Source organism: Phocoena phocoena, chromosome 12, assembly GCF_963924675.1.
Source record: "Phocoena phocoena chromosome 12, mPhoPho1.1, whole genome shotgun sequence".
Lineage (NCBI taxonomy): Eukaryota > Metazoa > Chordata > Mammalia > Artiodactyla > Phocoenidae > Phocoena > Phocoena phocoena.
Genome location: NC_089230.1, coordinates 68,755,447 through 68,773,661, shown reverse-complemented (window position 1 = coordinate 68,773,661; position 18,215 = coordinate 68,755,447). Strand labels below are relative to the sequence as shown.

The 18,215-nt window shown below is 41.4% G+C and overlaps 1 protein-coding gene across 1 annotated transcript; it reads right to left on the bottom strand.

The window, feature by feature from the left end:
• Positions 1-1,723: 1,723 nt before the first annotated feature.
• Positions 1,724-17,931, bottom strand: GJB7 (gap junction protein beta 7). The gene is made up of 3 exons (XM_065888650.1): positions 17,155-17,931; positions 12,926-13,169; positions 1,724-1,962 (listed from the first exon to the last, which is right to left on the bottom strand). Exons 1-3 carry the CDS (start codon positions 17,929-17,931, stop codon positions 1,724-1,726), a joined length of 1,260 nt encoding a protein of 419 aa, XP_065744722.1.
• Positions 17,932-18,215: the final 284 nt, after the last annotated feature.

The window sequence follows — 18,215 nt, the reverse complement described above, 5'->3', positions numbered from 1 at the left end:
GTGCTAGTAGTGGGTGGAAAGGTGATGGCAGTGATGAAAGCCGTTTTCTAAACTGCGTGCTGTAGCTCCCCTTAACGAATCCAGTGTACATCCGCATATTGAAGACTGAGAGGTTCTGCTGTACAGAAAAGATGTTAACTGTTAAAGTGGGAATTTTTCAGACTTATATGACCATGAACATTAAAAAAAAATTTTTTTAATGTTAATACTTAGGTATATCCCACTAAGTTAGTGATTTAAGGAACATGTTTTGGGAGACAGACATCTCAGATGTCATTCATTCAGCCAGGGCTCGTGATCAGCAGGTGTGCACCAGTGCACCTGTACCAGCTGTTTACACGTGGTGATTATTCTGATTGGTCAGTTTATCCATTCCAATTGGATTGATTCCCCTGCTGTATTGGTTGTTAATGTTTCATCACCCTACATCCAAATAATATTTATTGAACATTAAGTACACTTTGATTAAAATCCAGTCTCTTTACTGAAAGTCCCTGCCAACCTCTCCAGACATTCTTATGCTACTTCCCATTTTCCAGATGCTTCCATCTCCTGTATAGGAGATGGAAGCATCTGGAAATAGCTTCCCCCAAACCACCACCACTTCAAGGGCTTTACACATATTTACTCCTGTGTCTGGAATGCTTATTCCTTAAATGTCACCTCATCAGAGAGCCACCCGGATCACTCTGTAATGAAGTGTCACACGTTCATTCTCCATACCAGTGTTTTTAATTTTTATATTTTTCACTTACTATCTATGCCGCCCAACACTACCACTCAGTGAACAAAATTTATTTCCTGATGAACTTGCTCATTAGAGGTGCCTCTCATTTCAGTGATCGCTCCATAAATGGGGGCCCTACGCTTTGACATAATCGAAACCTGTATCACTTCCAAATCTGGAATTCAGATTCCCTTTCCCCAACCACAATCTCTCCAGCTCATCTGCTCGAGATACCTCCACTAAAAAGTATTTCCACCTCATCACGAATAACAGTTAATGCTACCACTTGCTCACTATTCATCAGTTCACTCCCGGCCCTCAACTTGTCTGGCTTAGAGACTAGATCCCACTTTGCAAATATCCTCAGACCATACCCCTGCACCTCCCTTTATGTCGTGATCTGGAAAAATCGCAGTTTTCTGTCTACTCTTGAGCAGTTGAATAGGAGAAAATTGTTACAACAGGCAGGTTTATAATCTCAAAACTTAAATAGGCTCAAAACTGGCAATTTTTCTGCAGTTTGTTTCCACAAACTTAAATGATTTATGTACTCTTTTTTGTTTTTTCTTTTTTCTGCTGAGAAAATACAAAAATTTGACAGGAACTTTCTCAAATTTCATCACTAAGTTTACAAACCCGTCTATATCTGCACTCCCTTCTACTTGTCAAAAGCCCTCCTCACCTTCTCAGAAACCTTGAATTAACTACTCTTGTTTCATCAATCTTTCTTTTCCTAGATCCTTTCCAACAGCTCATATTAGTCCCTAATAGCTACTGTTCTTGAAAGAAAAGGGGGAGAGTGGTCATTTGATCCCATCCAACTATAATATCCCCTTTTATTTAGTTCCCATCATAACTAATCTGAGTTGCCTCCATTTTTCATTTACTACCACTTTGTGTGTCCCTACAACTTTGCTGAAAGTGCCTTCATCAGGATCACCAGTCTCTTCCATGCTGTCATACCTGTAGGTTCTTTTTCTGCCCTCATTTACTGCCTCAGGAGCATTCAGTAGGGTTGAGGACTTCCCCTTTGAAGTATTCTCCCTTGGATTTCTTGGCATCTTCTCTTGGCTTTCTCCTTATCCTTACAGCAGCGGTTTCTGGCTGCTCCATCACTGACTCCAATCCTAGTTCCTCTTCCAGGACCTGGACCTTTGGCTCCTTGTGTGACTCTACACTCTCTTTGGATGGTGTCCATTCTGTGGAGCTTAGTATTATCAGTGTACCTGTCACACCTAAACACATAACCCTAGGACCAAACTTGTTAGAGTTCCAGGCTTTCATGTTCAGCTGCCTACCTCATAGTTAGGCATATCACGTCATATCAAAGTCATTTTCCCCACCCCGCCTTCAACCTGTTCCTTTCCCAGTACTCTGTCTGAAGTCACTACCTAGGTTTCTCAAGGTAGGTTCTCTAGCCCCATGGCCAGTTAGTTATTCCATTACAGCACTCAGCTTCCTTGATAGCATTCATCTTGAGTTGTAATGGCTTTTTTTCTGCCGTGCTTAAATCTCATGCCGCCACCACCACTGCCGCAAAACCAACCTATAGGTTGCACAAGGGCAGAAATGTTTCTAGTTAGATCGCCTACTGCTTTATGCCAAGCACCTAGTCCAGTACCTTAAACATAGTATGTACTTAGCAGTAGTAAAATTTTATTGAATGCTTAAATGGAAGTTGAAGAAAACTTGACTCAAACTCTCATGGAGCTCAGAAGTACACAATTACCATCATTACTAGTTCTGGGGGTACTGTAAGAATATATAATGGCGTGAGAATATGATACTGCATGGTCTGTAGTGAGGGGAAGCAGTTAATGAAGACTTCACTAAAGAAGGAGGTATTGGAGGAAGCAAGGCAGAGAAAGCTCCAGGCTAAGGGGAAACTGAAAAACTGGTAAGAATAACTTTTGAGGAAATGGTAAAAACAAAAAACAAAAAAAAACCTGATAGCGTTTGAAGTAAGCAAGGACCACATCACACTGTGTCTTAGACCTAATTGGACTTTATCCTGGGTTCACATTTGGGTTTCAATCAAAAGAATAAGATTCTTACATCTGCAGTTTTGTGGGTTTTTTAAAATTATTTTTGGGCAGAGGCTACTCTTCATTGTGATGTGTGGGCTTCTCATTGTGGTGACTTCTCGTTGCAGAGCATAGGTTCTAGGCACGCAGGCTTCAGTAGTTGAGTGTGGGCTCTAGGGCGTGCGGGCTTCAGTAGCTGTGGCGCACGGGCTCAGTAGTTGTGGTGTGCGGTCTCCAGAGCACAGGCTCAGTAGTTGTGGTTCACGGGCTTAGTTGCTCCGCGGCACGTGGGATCCTCCCGGACCAGGGATCGAACCCATGTCCCCTGCATTGGCAGGCGGGTTCTTAACCACTGTGCCACCAGGGAAGCCCCACATTTTCAGTTTTAGAAGTTCACTCTGGTGAGAGCATTCTATTGGGGAATTCAAGTAGACCAGTTAAGAAGGCTGTCCAAGTCATCCAGGGGAGAGGATACTGTCGGTGTGGAGTGGTGATGGTTGAAGGAGAAAGGTGGATGGACTGGAGAGACCAAAAATATTTGAGAGGACTTGATCATTATGAGTTATGGGAAAGGAAGAGGAGGGGAGAAGCAGAGAAGATTTCCAGGGTTTTGCCTTGAATAAGTAGTTGAAGAAGTACCATATGTTCAGGTAGGTGAGACGGGAAGAGGAGCCGTTTTGTGAATGGGTGATTGGCTATAGGAAAAAGTGCATAGAAAGGGTTCAGGGCTGAACTCTGAGGGACTCAGTATTTAAAAGTAGATTAAGGGGCTTCCCTGGTGGCGCAGTGGTTGAGAGTCCGCCTGCCGATGCAGGGGACACGGGTTCGTGCCCCGGTCCGGGAGGATCCCACATGCCGCGGAGCGGCTGGGTCCGTGAGCCATGGCCACTGAGCCTGTGCGTCCGGAGCCTGTGCTCTGCAACGGGAGAGGCCACAACAGTGAGAGGCCTGCGTACTGCAAAAAAATAAAAATTAAAATAAAAGTAGATTAAGTGATAGGAAAAATCATGAGACATAGGATGGAAAGCATCCTCTGGCTTTAGTGGTAAAGTAATTAGTGACCTTGGCAATTATGTAGTTTGAATGGAAGCCAGTTTTGAGGGATGTAGAGAGCAAGTGTACATGCCTATTTTTGGAAAGTTGGTTGTGAAAGAGAAGATAGAATGGTAGCTGAAGAGTGTTATGGATTCCAACTAGTTTTTACAAATGGAGCATATTTTAAGTGCCAGTGAGGAGGATTTGGTAGAGAGGGGTTCAGATGTGAGAAATAGATTATCATAAAATTCTTTACTTTCTGGCTTGGGTGATTGTGAATGATGATGCTGTTTACCAAGACAACATACAGGCGTACCTCAGATACTATGGGTTAAGTTCCAGACCACCGCAATAAAGCAAATATCGCAATAAACTGAGTCACACAGACTTTTTGGTTTCCCAGTGTGTATAAAAGTTATGTCTACACTCTACTGTAATCCGTTAAGTATGCAGTAGTATCACGTCTGAAAAACAATGTGCACACTTTAAAAATGCTTTGTTGCGGGGGCAGTGGGATGAATTGGGAGAATGACTGACACACATACACTGCTGTGTATAAAACACAGCCAGTGAGAACCTGCCGTAGAGCACAGGGAACTCGGTGCTCTGTGGTGTCCTAAACGGGAAGGGAATCCAAAAAAGGGGATATGTGTATGCGTATAACTGATTCACTTTGCTCTACACAGCAGAAATTAACACATTACTCAAAAACAGCTATACTCAAAAAAATTAATTTAAAAAGATGCTTTATTGTTAAAAAACGCTAACCATCATCTGAGCCTTCAGCTAGTTGTAATCTTTTGGCAGGAATAACATCAAAGATCACTGATCGCAGACCACCATAACAAATAGAATAATAATAAGTTTGAGATACTGCAAGAATTACAAATGTGGCAAAGACGTGAAGTGAGCAAATGCTATTGGAAAAATGGCCCCGATAGACTTGACACAGGGTTGCCACAAACCTTCAGTTTGTAAAAAATGCAGTATTTGTGAAGTTCAGTAAAGCAAAGAGCAATAAAACAGGTATGTCTGTAGAAGGAACATAGCATTGAAGGAAAGGCTAATACTGAGTTTGAGGTTCTTGTAGGTCATTAAGGCGGAGAGGTATAGTGATCAGTTCTTTATAGGGGTCTGAAACAGCTCTGTCCCTTGAGGACAAGCATCCTGTCTTTGTCTCCTATCTCCTGAGCATTTAGCCCATAATCTGAGGTATAGTAAGCACCTGATACATTTTGCTGGAATTGAAAGAAGCAGCAAGCACGTAGGGGAAAAAATACGTCAGCACAGAGAGAACCCTGAGGAACACCAATACTTAGTGGACACTCAGTGGGCAGAAGAAAAAGTAGCAGAGAAGACTTGGGAAGGAAGTGTTAGGTGACAGCCAGGAAAGGAGGTAGGGTATGGAGCATTATGGAAGCCAGAAGAGAGAAAATGGGGAAGGAAACTAGTTAGGAGCTGACCTTATTGGAAGGCCTTTAAGGTAAAGTCGAATATTTATGAATTCTGGGGAGGTACCCATTAAAGAGGCAGAAGCTGACATAGAGTAGTAGATGGAACCTGGTCTCAAGAACAGGTGGAGGTATTAGCATTACCAAATAAAAAGGACATCTCTTAGACTAAGTCTGTTAAGTAGGAATGTTGAGTTCCTAGGAAACAGAACATTCCTGCTCCAGAAGAAGCCTTGGAAAAGTAGGAAGTCAACATTTAAATGTTAAAGTTTGAAGTGAGGAATGAGAGAAGGGGCCAAATATAAAAGGATTATTGATCAGCATTCAAGGCCCAGCTGAGTTAGGAGAGCATAATCTTGTAGTAGCACTGTCTGCATGGTTATGTAATATTTCCAGTAGTGTTCCTCAGCTTGAACAGTGGAGGAAGAAGGAAGAGGTTGCATAGTCCCAGGAGGAGTATTATTACATCAATGAATTGAGGCTGGTTAGGGTAGGAAACAAAGCCAAGAGGACAGAAGAAAATGGAGTGGTCTGGCTTCCCTGGTGGCGCAGTGGTTAAGAATCCACCTGCCATTGCAGGGAACAAGGGTTCGAGCCCTGGCCTGGGGAGATCCCACATGCCGCGGAGCAACTAAGTCCGTGCGCCACAGCTACTGAGCCTGTGCTGTAGAGCCCGCGAGCCACAACTACTGAGCCCGTGCGCCTAGAGCCCGTGCTCCGCAACAAGAGAAGCCACCCAGTGAGAAACCCACCCACCACAACAAAGAGTAGCCTCCGCCCGCCACAACTAGAGAAAAGCCCACGCACAGCAACAAAGACCCAACGCAGCCAAAAATAAGAATAAATAAATTTTTGAAAAAAGAAAAAAGGAAAATGGAGTGGTCAAGGGACTGGAGGTCTTTTTTTTTTTTTGAGGGGGGGTTAGAAGATTCAGTATTATTTATTTTTATACAATTTTTAAATTTTGGTGTATAGTTGATTACCAGTGTGTTTCAGGTGTACAGCAAAGTGATTCAGTTATACATGTATCTATTTTTCAACTTCATCTCCCAATTATTACAGATTATTGAGCAGAGTTCCCTGTGCTGTACAGTAGTTTCTTGTTATCTATTTTAAATGTAGCAGAGTGTATGTGTCGATCCCGAACTCCCAATCTATCCCTCCCCCCGACCCTTCCCCCTGGTAACCATAAATTCTCTAAGTCTGTGAGTCTGTTTTTGTTTTGTAAATAAGTTCATTTGTATCATCTTTTTTCAGATTCCGCAGGAGGTCTTAATGGTGCCAAAGAGAGGGTATAGTAGGCATAAGGCCAAGAATTAGGTATGAAAGACTGGAGCATTGCAATTTAAGATTTTAGGAGTAATGTAACACAGTGTCTGGAAATGGCCAGAGAACTATGTTTCTGAATTAGAATGTAGATGAAGGCTGACAGAGTTGAGAAATTAAAACAGCTTTTGGTCTAATTTATTGGATGGACTGTACACCGAAGATGCCGTTAGTAGGAAGTGGTGTAAGAAGAGTGAGTCCAGTGCTGAAGTCCTAAATTAAGAGATTCAGTGGAGAGCGTGCTTCCAGGCTACATGGTACACGTAAGGAGTTTTGGAAAGTAGCTTCTTCATGGTATCCTCTTGGCCCAAAAGTCTTGGGAGATCCAGGTTAAGTTAAGATAAAGTTGCAGAATATAGAGATGAGCTTTGAATTCTTTCTTCAAGACCAAGAGTACAGTCTAGCAGGAACCTGCTCTATCTAGCTTTCCCAGGCCTAAGTCCCGTGTGTCAGATCTGCTAGTAATAGTAAAACAGTTAATATTATTTGACTTTTACTACGTGCCAGGCACCGTGCTAGGAACTTTCCTTGTACTTCCATTTCTTCTTTCACCAACTCTTAAGAGTTCGGTGCTCTTATCCTCATTTTAAGATGAGGACAGTCTAGGTGTCTTGCCTGAAGATTGCACAGCTAGTATGTGGCAGAGCTGCGGGCTGAAACCAGGCAGACTGACTCCAGAGTTTGTACATCCCTTGGTATGGAGAACACAGGCAGCCACATGAGCTAAGAGTTTGCTCAGTGTCTTTAGCTGGAATGATGTTGTGAAGATTGTCCTGGTAGCTGGAGGGCATTTTCCCCAAGTGATTAGGAAACAGTATTAGGAGATGATTTGTAAATGATACTCCTTTTTTAAGACCCACATTTATGAAATTTTTTCGTCTATAGTTTAATATTGATTCCAAAGGAGGGAAAACCACTTCTGGAAGCCAATCTAGAGCCGTGAAGGTAGGGAACATAGAGGAGCAAAGGGCCCCTACTGGTGATGTTCACTCAGAAAGCAAAGGAGCTGAGAGACAGAAGGAAATGAGAAGCCACTGTGGAGGGCTAGAGTGGATTCTGCCTAGCTCTCTACTCACTCTAGTCAGTGTGTATGGGGAGCCCTATAACTGAGACTAATAATAGGGGTTTTGTTTGCTGCCCCCTTAGCCACCAGGTTCTCGTGTTCCCCAGAATAGCTATGGGTGTGGCAAAAGAATGTTCATTCTGCAAGCTGCACTTGCACAGACTTTAGTGCTACCAGTCCTGGACCCCCTAAGTGCCGCTATCCCACAGGGGAGGTTGGAGAAGAGGAACGGGGCATCGGGGTGGTAATAGTAGCCCTCATGTGCCGAGGTCCCTGCCAAGCAGTGAGGTGTTGAAGTCACAGGGCTTTTGAGGACACGGTGGGTTTCAAACTATTCAGGAGCAGATCACACGAGGAAATTCTTAGAAATCAGGTACCTAGGAGTCATCCTCACCAGGAGACTGCCCCCGCCCTTGCCAAGTCAAAGTCCTCCCTTTTATACGGAGGCTTCACAGTGTAAAGCAACACCTAGACACTTAGGGATGGGAAGGGGGATGGGATTATACAGAGCATCAGTCTCTTACATATTTCTACAACACTTCTGCAATCAGTACAACCGAGATGTTCAAACAACTGGAACCTTTTGGTAATTCTTGCTTGTTACCTCCAACCCTACAAAACCACTTAGTTAGCTGGTAAACTCATTACATTTACTTATTTGAAAATTTCAAAAGCATCCTTAATGTATTTGCTAAACCTGCTTACAGCTACTTAAAACTGGAGCATTACAAAGTTTTTTTCTCAAGTATATCTGTCCTCAAAGGAAATTTTCTAATCCATGGTGGCAGTCGGGTGGTGTTCTAACCTGATTTATACAGCTTAAAGTGTAATTCTCAACCCCTGCTCCATGAGAAGAATAGGAAACTTAGCAACCCTGTTTTATAAAGACAGTGACATACGGGGAAATTAAATGACTTGTGACAGTAAACCTACAAAACAGGTCTCTTGACCCCTGGTTCAGAACGCTTTCTCTCTGTCCTGCTGGTTGAAGGTGTTGCCATTTCAAAGCAGGAGGATGAAGGTGGAGAGTGGCAGGGTTATACAGGGAAAGTTCTCATTGGAAATATGGGAAGCAGTGCCATATACTTATTTTAGTAATAAGGCAAAATTATAAGTTGTCACATGTCATGGCATATGTTGGTGTCTTACACTTTAAAAATAGTTTTTCTAAAAAAAAATGCAGTCTACATGTTACCAATATAAAACGAGAAACTGAAGCAACTCTAGTTTCTTCCAACAAAACCCTGATCCCACACCAGTTCCCCAGCCGAAGTAGATGAGCCAGAAGTAGGAAAGGCAACAGCACCTCTGCTAGAAGTGAAGCAACCAGAAACATCCAGAATGTTCTGTGTGATAGTGGTGTGCACTTCCCAACACAAAATAGTGATTGGTTGTATGTAATCACTGAGCTTTTAACTTGTGTTCTTGTGCTCCTGTGCTCGCTCGCACTCTCTCTGTCTCTAAGGTTACAGCCCTGACAATGAGAGAAAATCTACATTTCGATTTTAAAACTATAGGCTGGAGCCCAGCCTTCCTACAGCCTGGCTATGTTTTGTTTTCTTTTCACTAACCAACCTACAGCGTGTAGGCAGCTTTTTTCAGAAGTACAGCAGGGAAGCAAAGGGCAGACATGTTCCAGCAGAGCTTTCAAGTCTGATCTATTGAATCAGGCACTCAGTGGAGCTGCAGTTTGAGCACTGAGCTCAAAGATCCTGGAAGGGAGGCTTGGGAACCCAAGAGTGAAGTCTGGCTCTATCTAGTAGGACAATGGGTAATACTTAATAATTGTGTCAGACACTGCTCCTGATATGTCCACTGATTTAATCACAACCATAGGAGGTAGCTGGCTGTCACCACCGGACTCATCTATTCCAGGAGACCCATGTGTTCTTACTGAGGTTACCAATCCTAGAATACTGCTTGAAGGGAAATTTATATCATAGTTATAATAGTATATATGTACATGTACACACACATATGTACGTATACCTTCAGCAGAGAAAGCAGACATTGTAGTAGATTTTATAACCCTGTCAGAGTGGGAAGAGAGACCCTGCCACCATTTGGATTTGGTAAAATCTATATTTAAATCCTGTTATTACCTTGCTTTCCCATCTCTATGAGAGGCGATGTTCATATTGGCATCCCAGGAAAAGTTACATACACTCCTTTTCAGCAATCGTGTATGCACGTCCTGTTCCATAAATATTTAGATGGTTTTTGTGCACTTGTCTCTCAGCGCATGTTCTTTAATTCACTTCACTTGTAGCTGCCAGCATCTGTCTCTCTGACTTAAGGTTTGTAAGCCTTTGCTGGAATGAAGTTGGTCTGGAAGTGAAATTTGAGGTACAGCTCATTTACCTGCGTATAAAATAAGTTTAAAGTGGGTGTGTGTGTAAATCCTCAGTTCCAGAGGCTTTGCTGTATCAAACGCTGGTCAAACGCTGAGATGCACAGGACTAAGAGGCCACAAGGTGGCAAGCTAAGACTGGGAAGTGTGTGTGTAGCTAAGGTCCAGAAACTGAACCAGGAATTACGTTTTCATTGTTTTTAAAATTATCTTTATAAGGGGTATGGGCTAATATGTGGTGGTCATGTATATTTTTGACTACTTATGATAGTTTGAATAGATATTGGAACAGTTTTAAAAATTGGGAGATGACTATGATATATTAGCTGTTGATTCATTTTAGGAAAAATAGGCCACCGTTTACAATGGAAACAGACTAGAGTCACCTTGCATGGATTGTACATATTTTTAACTTTTCCCAAAGCACCAGTCGAAAAATCTTGTTCTGATAAGAAGGTAGTCAGTGCCACCTCCACATGCAAAGGAGGCTTGGAAATGTGCCTTTTAAGCTGGGCACGTTGCCACTCCCAACAAAATCAGAGTCAGCTAAATCAGAATTAGTTGCCTAATAAAGTAAAACAAACAAAAACTGGAAGCAACACAGTCGGCCATTACATGGAATACCAATATTCCAGAGATCTTTGAAGCTATTTGTACAGGAAGCTTCTGGAAGGCTAGATTTGGAGTTTTAAATAACCGAATTCTTGCTCTGTCATTTCCTCTGACGTTAGGCAAAGTCACTTTATCATTCTGAGTTGTAGTCTTCTCATTTGGAAGTATTTTTAAGGTTTCTTCCAATTCCAGAATACTATGATTTTTTAGCTTATACAACATAGTTGCGCTGTAAATTTCATGAATACATTAATTGCTGTCAGCAACTAGTGTGGATTAAGCCCTTAAGGTATGAAGATGAAGGCCTTGGCTCTGCCTGCATTCAATATGCTCATAGTTAGAGGGGGGATTAAAAAAAACAAGCAAATAACGGAGGGAGAAGTGATATAATACAGCCATGTATTAATATCTAACATTTTAAAAAATAACCTCTATGTGCCAATGCTTTGCGTGGATCACCTCATTTAATTCGCTCAACAACCCTATAAGATAGGTATTATTTATCCCCATTTTATATCAAAAATTTGCTCTCTGATAGAAATATTTGATCCAGACTTTGAAATGAAATTAGAATTTCTCAAGCTGAAGAAAAGATGAATGAAAACATTGATTATCTTACATGTCACTATAATGCCATGATTTTAAAGAAGGTAAATCTTACAACCATTTCTATGGAACTGCCTAACTTGTTTGTTGTAATGAGGAGTCTTGTTATTGTATAATACATGAAATTTGTTTTTTTTTAAGGCAATTCTCTATTAATCAGAGATCTTTCTGTGGGATCAGGTTTATATAGTGATATAGCTAATATAAAGTCTCAGTGCTTTATCAGGCAATCATTTAATTGTGATGCAGTTCAAATTGATAGAACATTTCTATATTAGGTAAAAATCTTTATTTCTTTGATGTTCACCCATTGGTCCTGGTTCTCAAATCTTGGAACATGAAATAAGTTATTTGTTTTCCAAGCATTGGGAAAGTCATTCCCTATAGTCTGAACACGAACTTCTAGGACAACAGAATTAAGTGAACTTTCTTTCATTAGCGTCATATTACACTGTGTTCATGTTAAGGTGATGGACAGCTAAAGCTCCACGGACTTTACCTCATGAACCAATATCAATCCTGGTCTCATATTAAAATTTAAATCTTGATGCAGAATGATTACTTGTTGCATTTCACCTGACTTGTTCTTTTTTTATATATTTTATTTACTTATTTACTTATTCTGGCTGCACCGCAGCGGCCTCTTCATTGCAGCATGCGGGCTTCTCAGTTTCGGCATGCATGTGGGAGCTAGATCCCTGACCAGGGATCAAACCTGGGCCACCTGCATTGGGAGTGCGGAGTCTTACCCACTGGACCACCAGGGAAGTTCCTCACCTGACTTGTTCTGAACAAAAGTCTATTGAGATCTTTAAACACGTCTCATTTCTACCTTTCAATATCCTGGTCATTTCTTTTGTCTTCAGTAGATAGAAGCGTGCCTTCTGTGTCTTCATCCTAATTAGTAATATGAATGTAGTCAGGAACTGTTTTTGTCTATAAGTGAAAGAGACTAACAAATCAATGACTTACATCAGGTGGGAGTTAAGTTCTCTTTCACATAACAACAAAAACAAAAGCATGGAGACAGGCGGTGCAGAGCTAATGGCAATTCCATAATGGTGTCAATGTCCCAGGAGCTTTCTTTCTGCTCCTTCATCCATAAGGTCTTGCTTCCATCCTCAGAGTCACCTCATGGTAGAAAATGTTCACTGCAGCTCCAGCTATGATGTCTCAGTCAGGAAGAGACGGGGGGAGCAAAAAGCATGCAAGGTAGATCGGCTCCACTTTTTAACTCTCCCCAAAGCATCAGTCACGAAATCTTGTTTTGACAAGAAGGTTGTCACACACTGCTAACTACATGCAAAGGAGACTGGGAAATGTGCTTTTTTTTTTTTTTTTTTTTTAAGGTGGGCACATTGCCACCCCCAACAAAATCAGAATTCTTTTAGGTGGAGAGGAATAAATATTGGGTAGATTAAACATGGAAGAGGCAAGAGGAACACAAAGATTTTTTTCCCCAGAAACACCGTACACCTCAGTACCAGGGACCTAAGCTGTGGCAATACAAGGATGTGAAGAGATGAATGAGACAAGATTCTCGACCTTGGTCACGGTCAGTAGTTTTAATCTCATCATTAAATTAATGTGATTAGGAGCAATCTTCTCTAAGAAGATTGGCTTATCAGGTTTGCTAATCTTCTACAGAAAGGTCTCAAGTTACTGTACTTACTCTCCTTTGAGATCAATGCTTTTTAATTGAAGGCACTTGGCTAACCTAGTGAGTCATACTTTCAGTAACGGGATTGATGATCATCAATTTCGTTAATGACATTTTTATAACAAGAATGTGGAAATTGTACCGCTTAATATTTGTCTCCTCTGCCCCAGTCCTTTCCCTGAGGGCTAGGACTCTGGAGTCCACTTCTTCAACTTCCTGTTGCTCTGCACAGACAAGCAGAGCCTGCTGCAGTTCTATACCACAGCCATTCTGCCTATCTCCACTCTGACAGGAGACATTAATGTCTGATAGAAACTTTAAGATAAAAATAAGTTAAAGATTAAAAAGCTAAAACAAGATTTAAAAAACTACGTATATCACTTTTGTCTGGACAACATTTTTTTCTTTTTTCTTTTAATAGAAAATTAAATCTCCACAGGTGGCGAAGGATCCGATACTTCACCTGTAAGTAGACGGGAATGGTGGCTTATTTGGGTAACATCCAGAGCTCATTTCCCATTGCTTTCGGACAGAATTTATGGGTACAGTTATAGAATTTTAAAAGATCATCTACATCTTCTCAGAATAAGAAGGCTGTTTGTTAAACTCTCTGGCACAGTGGAAACAAGATAGATCTCTGGAAAATTCTCAGAACTCACCACAATCACCGGTGTCTTTTACAGCTGAAAGAAGATTTGCTTTGTGAGAAAAGACCCAATTTTATATTAAAGAAAGAGCTGCTGGCAGGTCTCTACCAGAATGCCTCCCTTGGGCTTTTGTCATTAAAATTCAATTGAACGCTGACATTTTTTACCTCCACGTGCCCCATCACTGCTTTCCTTCCTCACCAGTTTTTCACAGAGCTGCAAAATGCCCTCTCCTTTGTGCTGTGTCATACTAAATATACAGGCAAAATAAAATGTAAACTAGGAATACACTGGCATCAATGTTTAAGGCAAGTGTTACATGCATGTGATGAGATGCGAGCTAGAAAGAGATGGGGCACTTTGGGGTTTTCAATTGCTTTATTTTATTTATTAAAAATTTAAGGGCTTCCTTGGTGGTCCAGTGGTTAAGACTCTGCGCTTCCACCGCAGGGGTCGCGGGTTCGATCCCTGGCCGGGGAAGAACCCGCATGCCACGCAGCCAAAAAATAAAAAATGGTTAAGGCATCTTTGGGAAATATAGAGATTTTTTAAAAAAAATTAAAAACAAAAGTACATGTGAAACAATGAAAAGATTTATAAAGAAAAATTTCATCTCTCCTTCTCTTATTGTAACCAGTGTTGGCATCCTTTCCCGTCTTTCCTCCTATTGACACAAACGTTCTACACATACACACATGTAAAAGTTAGGATGCTTGAAGCCTAAGAAGGAAAGGCTAATACAGGAGAAGAGTCATACCTCTTTTTTCTATTATACAGGAAAGAAATTAATGAAGAACATGATTTTATTAGGACTCCTTTAGTTGCAAGGCCCAGAAACCCAATTTAAACCAGTTTAAACAAAAATGGGGAATTTATCTTCGATGTAACTAAACTGCAGAAAGGGTAGGGGTGGAGCCAGTGTCAGGGATAGCAGGATCAAAGAATTCAAACATCCTCAGGTCTTTGCCTTTTTTCCCCTCCCCTCTAGTCTTTGCAGTTTGTCTCTCTGAAGAAAGTTGGCTTAATTTCCTTGGGAAGATTGGAACCATAGCCACTTGCACGCTTGGCATTCTTCTATCCAAGTACTTGAAAAAAAGATACCCTCCAGCTCCAATTAGAGGAAAACCTGTGGCCAGGGGCAAAGTTGTAACCAGAAAGATTCTGGGGATGAGGACAAGGGAAACAAAATAATTGCAAGTCAGGAATGGCTTGAGTGAAATTAGAAAGACATCTGTTTAGTGATCTGGGAAGCCTGATATGGTGAGCAGGTTGTTTAAGGCAGAACTATGGTGATTGTTAACTCTGCTTTTACTAGCTGTGTGTCCCTGAAAGGAGTAACTGCCTTTGCGGGTCTCACTTTCTTCATCTCTAAGGTTACTATCTGAGCACCAGAAGCTTGTAGGGGGGTCAAGTGAGGTGATGTAAATACAGGATACAGGTGTGAGATACTCAACCCCATCTTCACCTCCATGCTCCTTAATGGAAGTGGAAATTTTCTGGAGGTGGGAATTATATCTAAAGATGCACAACACAGTGTCTTGCTTCTATTAATCATTGCTCCATAAATATTTATTGATAAGAGAAAGAATAAAGATGGCAAAATTTAACTGCCAATTTCTCTCAATCAAATGCTTTGGGTCTTCACTGACACCAAGACAGCCTCCAGAATGTTCATATAGGAAACTCATTTTGTAAATTAATTAAGCTTTAAAAAGAAAAAAATTATTCCCCTTCCTATCTAAACAACTTTATGCATGGCCTTTACCTCCATTACTTTTAAGTCTCCTCTGTACGCAAAGTGGAAAGGCAAGAATGTACACATGCATCCAATCCTCTTAGCTTGAGCAGAGCTTGTTGTCATAACTGAGGTGAAGAGGCTGAGGTCCCCAAAGGCGTTTCAGCAGCAAATTCATCCTCAGACTGAAAAATTCCCTGATGTCCATTCCAGTTCTGTGCACTAAAACCCTATGTTCTAGATTCTATGCCATGATCAGGGCCTCCAAAACCTTAAACCTCTTTAACCACCTATTACTGTAGAAAAAAATATATGTTCCTTTAAGTCCTCCCTGGTTACCTGAATTTGTGAAGGCTAGCTTTTGTGAAAACACAAACATGTTTTCATGTCACAAGGTGAAGTACAATGTATACAAGTACCTGAGTCCAGCAGTGACATGTGGTGTAAACTGGAGGAGGGGGACCACAGAGTTCACATCCTCTCTGCTGTCCAGACAGTCTTTAAAACAGATTATGACCGCTGTTGGCGGCATGGTCTGGAGGCTACATAATGACACAAATAACCTTCGTTATGCATGAACTGTAGTGAGACATTTTATGTTAAAGAGGGCAGGCTGTGGAAGACAGGACATAATTTTAGTTAAAATTACATTTTTATGAACTTACATTTTGTTTAAAAAATCCCAGCGGAGAAGAATGATTTCTGAGCTATCTTTACCAGGCAGGGTTGCAAATCCTATTCTAAAATTGTCAGAACAAGTTTTATTTCACAGAACAATCATGCCCAGTGCAGCCAAGTAACGATATCAATGACAGTCAAGTAACACCGCAAAACCACTTCATTTTTATTCCGGAGAAATGCACATATGTTAGAGTATTAAATCCAAGGAGAATATATCTGTGATTTTTTTTTAATAGGAAAGTAAAAGAAAGCCATAGTTTTCAAATCAAGTGATAATAAACATATCTTTTTCTTCTTTTTACATTTTTTGAACCAATGTAACAGCATAGCACACATTTTACTATCTATTCTAGAAGATGTACTAGCAAATCGTAGGCAAACTATGACATAGTGTATAGTACATTGTGAATTCCTGATTGTAAAAAGGTCCAACATATGGAAATTTACAAAGTATTTCATTGTTCTGTGGTTAAAGATAAGTGTTCAGTAACTATCAGGTAGGCATATTCTTTTTCTGGGTCTTCCCCTTGCTCCCTACCAACGTGCTTCTCTCTGTGGGACCTGCCTTCCCTCATGACTCTAGAATGACCCTTGCAAATGTCTGCTAGTTCAGGCTTAAGTGGAATTATCTCCCAGTAACATTTGTATTTAAGCTGGAGGCCAGTAAATGATGGCTTTCTTCCCTTTCCCCTAGTCCACTTATATCCAGGGACACCTAAACTGCAAAGCGTCCTGGGCTCTGTGGAGTTTTCCCCAGGCTGAACCCCCTCACTGAATGTGCTTCTGTGTGCCCCTGGTTAGCTGCTACCCCCACCCTCATCACAGGCTTTCTCTACAAAGTTTGAGTAGGGCTGAGTGAGTGGAGCGTTGGCTGCCATTTGGAACAATTGCCAGTGCCTCAATTGTTGTTTGGAGGCCACCACATTCGAAAGAAGTGTCACTTTTTATATTTTCCAGTTGATAGATCTAAGCACTTAGAAGAATGCTGTTAGTTGGCTTTCTTCAGACTACGTTGCAATTAACCATTCAAACACAACTCATGTAGGGTTCATGTGGATGAACCCTACCACCAAACAATGAGACCTCTGTCTAGTATATACAACTGAGCACATATTGAAAAATTAAAAAATTCCTCCCAAGTGACATTAAGGCTGACACCCTTTGTTTTCCAAGGAAGCCTATGTCTACTTCAGAGGGATGAGGGTTTGCTTTAAGCCTCTTGTGTGCCACAGAGTACCTTTGTTTCCCCTCCCTGGGCTGTGCTCATGGCTGAGTCTAAATGGTGCTTCTGGAGCAAGGGAGGGGCCCCCATCTCACCATATTTAACATATCTGAGGTTATGGCACTCACACATTGAGGACTTGAGTTTTTTAGAGTATTTTTGGAGACAGCACTTAAAACACTTGAGGACCAAAAAACTCAGTTCAGTGAAATTCAACACAATGCACAGGCATGAGGTAATGACCAAGAAGAGGATGAAGATCGTTTTTTCCGTGGGTTTGGAGACGAAGCAGTCCACAGTGTTGGGACAGGGCTTCAAATCACACTTCATAAAGTAGGGAACACTAAAGCCACCATAGAGCTTGTAAAATAAAACCAGGAAGCCAATTTCAAAACCAGTTTTAACAATGAGGCTGATAAGGTAAGTGTACCACAGGCCCCCATCCATGGTGCCTGCGCTGACATAGAGTTTCTTCCTGTGCCTTTTCTCTCTACCCTCACGATAGGCTACATGTAGAACCACCAGAAGTGAAGGCGTGGAGACCACGACCAGTTGTAAGGCCCAAAGTCTGACCTGGGAGATGGGGAAGAAGTAGTCAAAACACACATTTTCACAACCAGGCTGTCTAACGTTGCACTCAAACTCTTTCTGCTCATCTTTCCATACATGCTCTGCCGCCACCATGTAGACCAGCAAACGGAAGATGAACGTGACCGCCAGCCAGATCCGCCCGATCCCAGTGGAGTATTTATTTACTCCACTCAGGAGGTCTCTGAGGAACGTCCAACTCATGACTTAGATTCCAAAGAAGGCAATATTCTGCAAAAGAAAACAGTTTCATCATGATTCATTTACTTCTATTCCATTGATCATTTCTACTGTCTTACTTGTAGATTATGGAATTATGGAAGATAAACTTGACTTTTTGCATTATTACAACCCTGATGTTCAGGGCTCTCTAAGAATCCCATAGGATATGCTTGCTTTCATACAAGGAGATGACACGGCTGGTCCACAGGACGTAAGTGAGCCCATGCCCAGTTTAACTTGGAATTTGGCTTGTCATCCCACACACA

Coding starts and splice junctions, on each gene's coding strand:
- GJB7 (XM_065888650.1), bottom strand. CDS start 17,931: ATGAGTTGGACGTTCCTCAGAGACCTCCTGAGTGGAGTAAATAAATAC. Junction 13,170..17,154: donor CCCAGGGAGGGGAAACAAAG/GTACTCTGTGGC, acceptor TTTATCTTAAAG/TTTCTATCAGACATTAATGT. Junction 1,963..12,925: donor CATCAATCCCGTTACTGAAA/GTATGACTCACT, acceptor TTATGTGTTTAG/GTGTGACAGGTACACTGATA.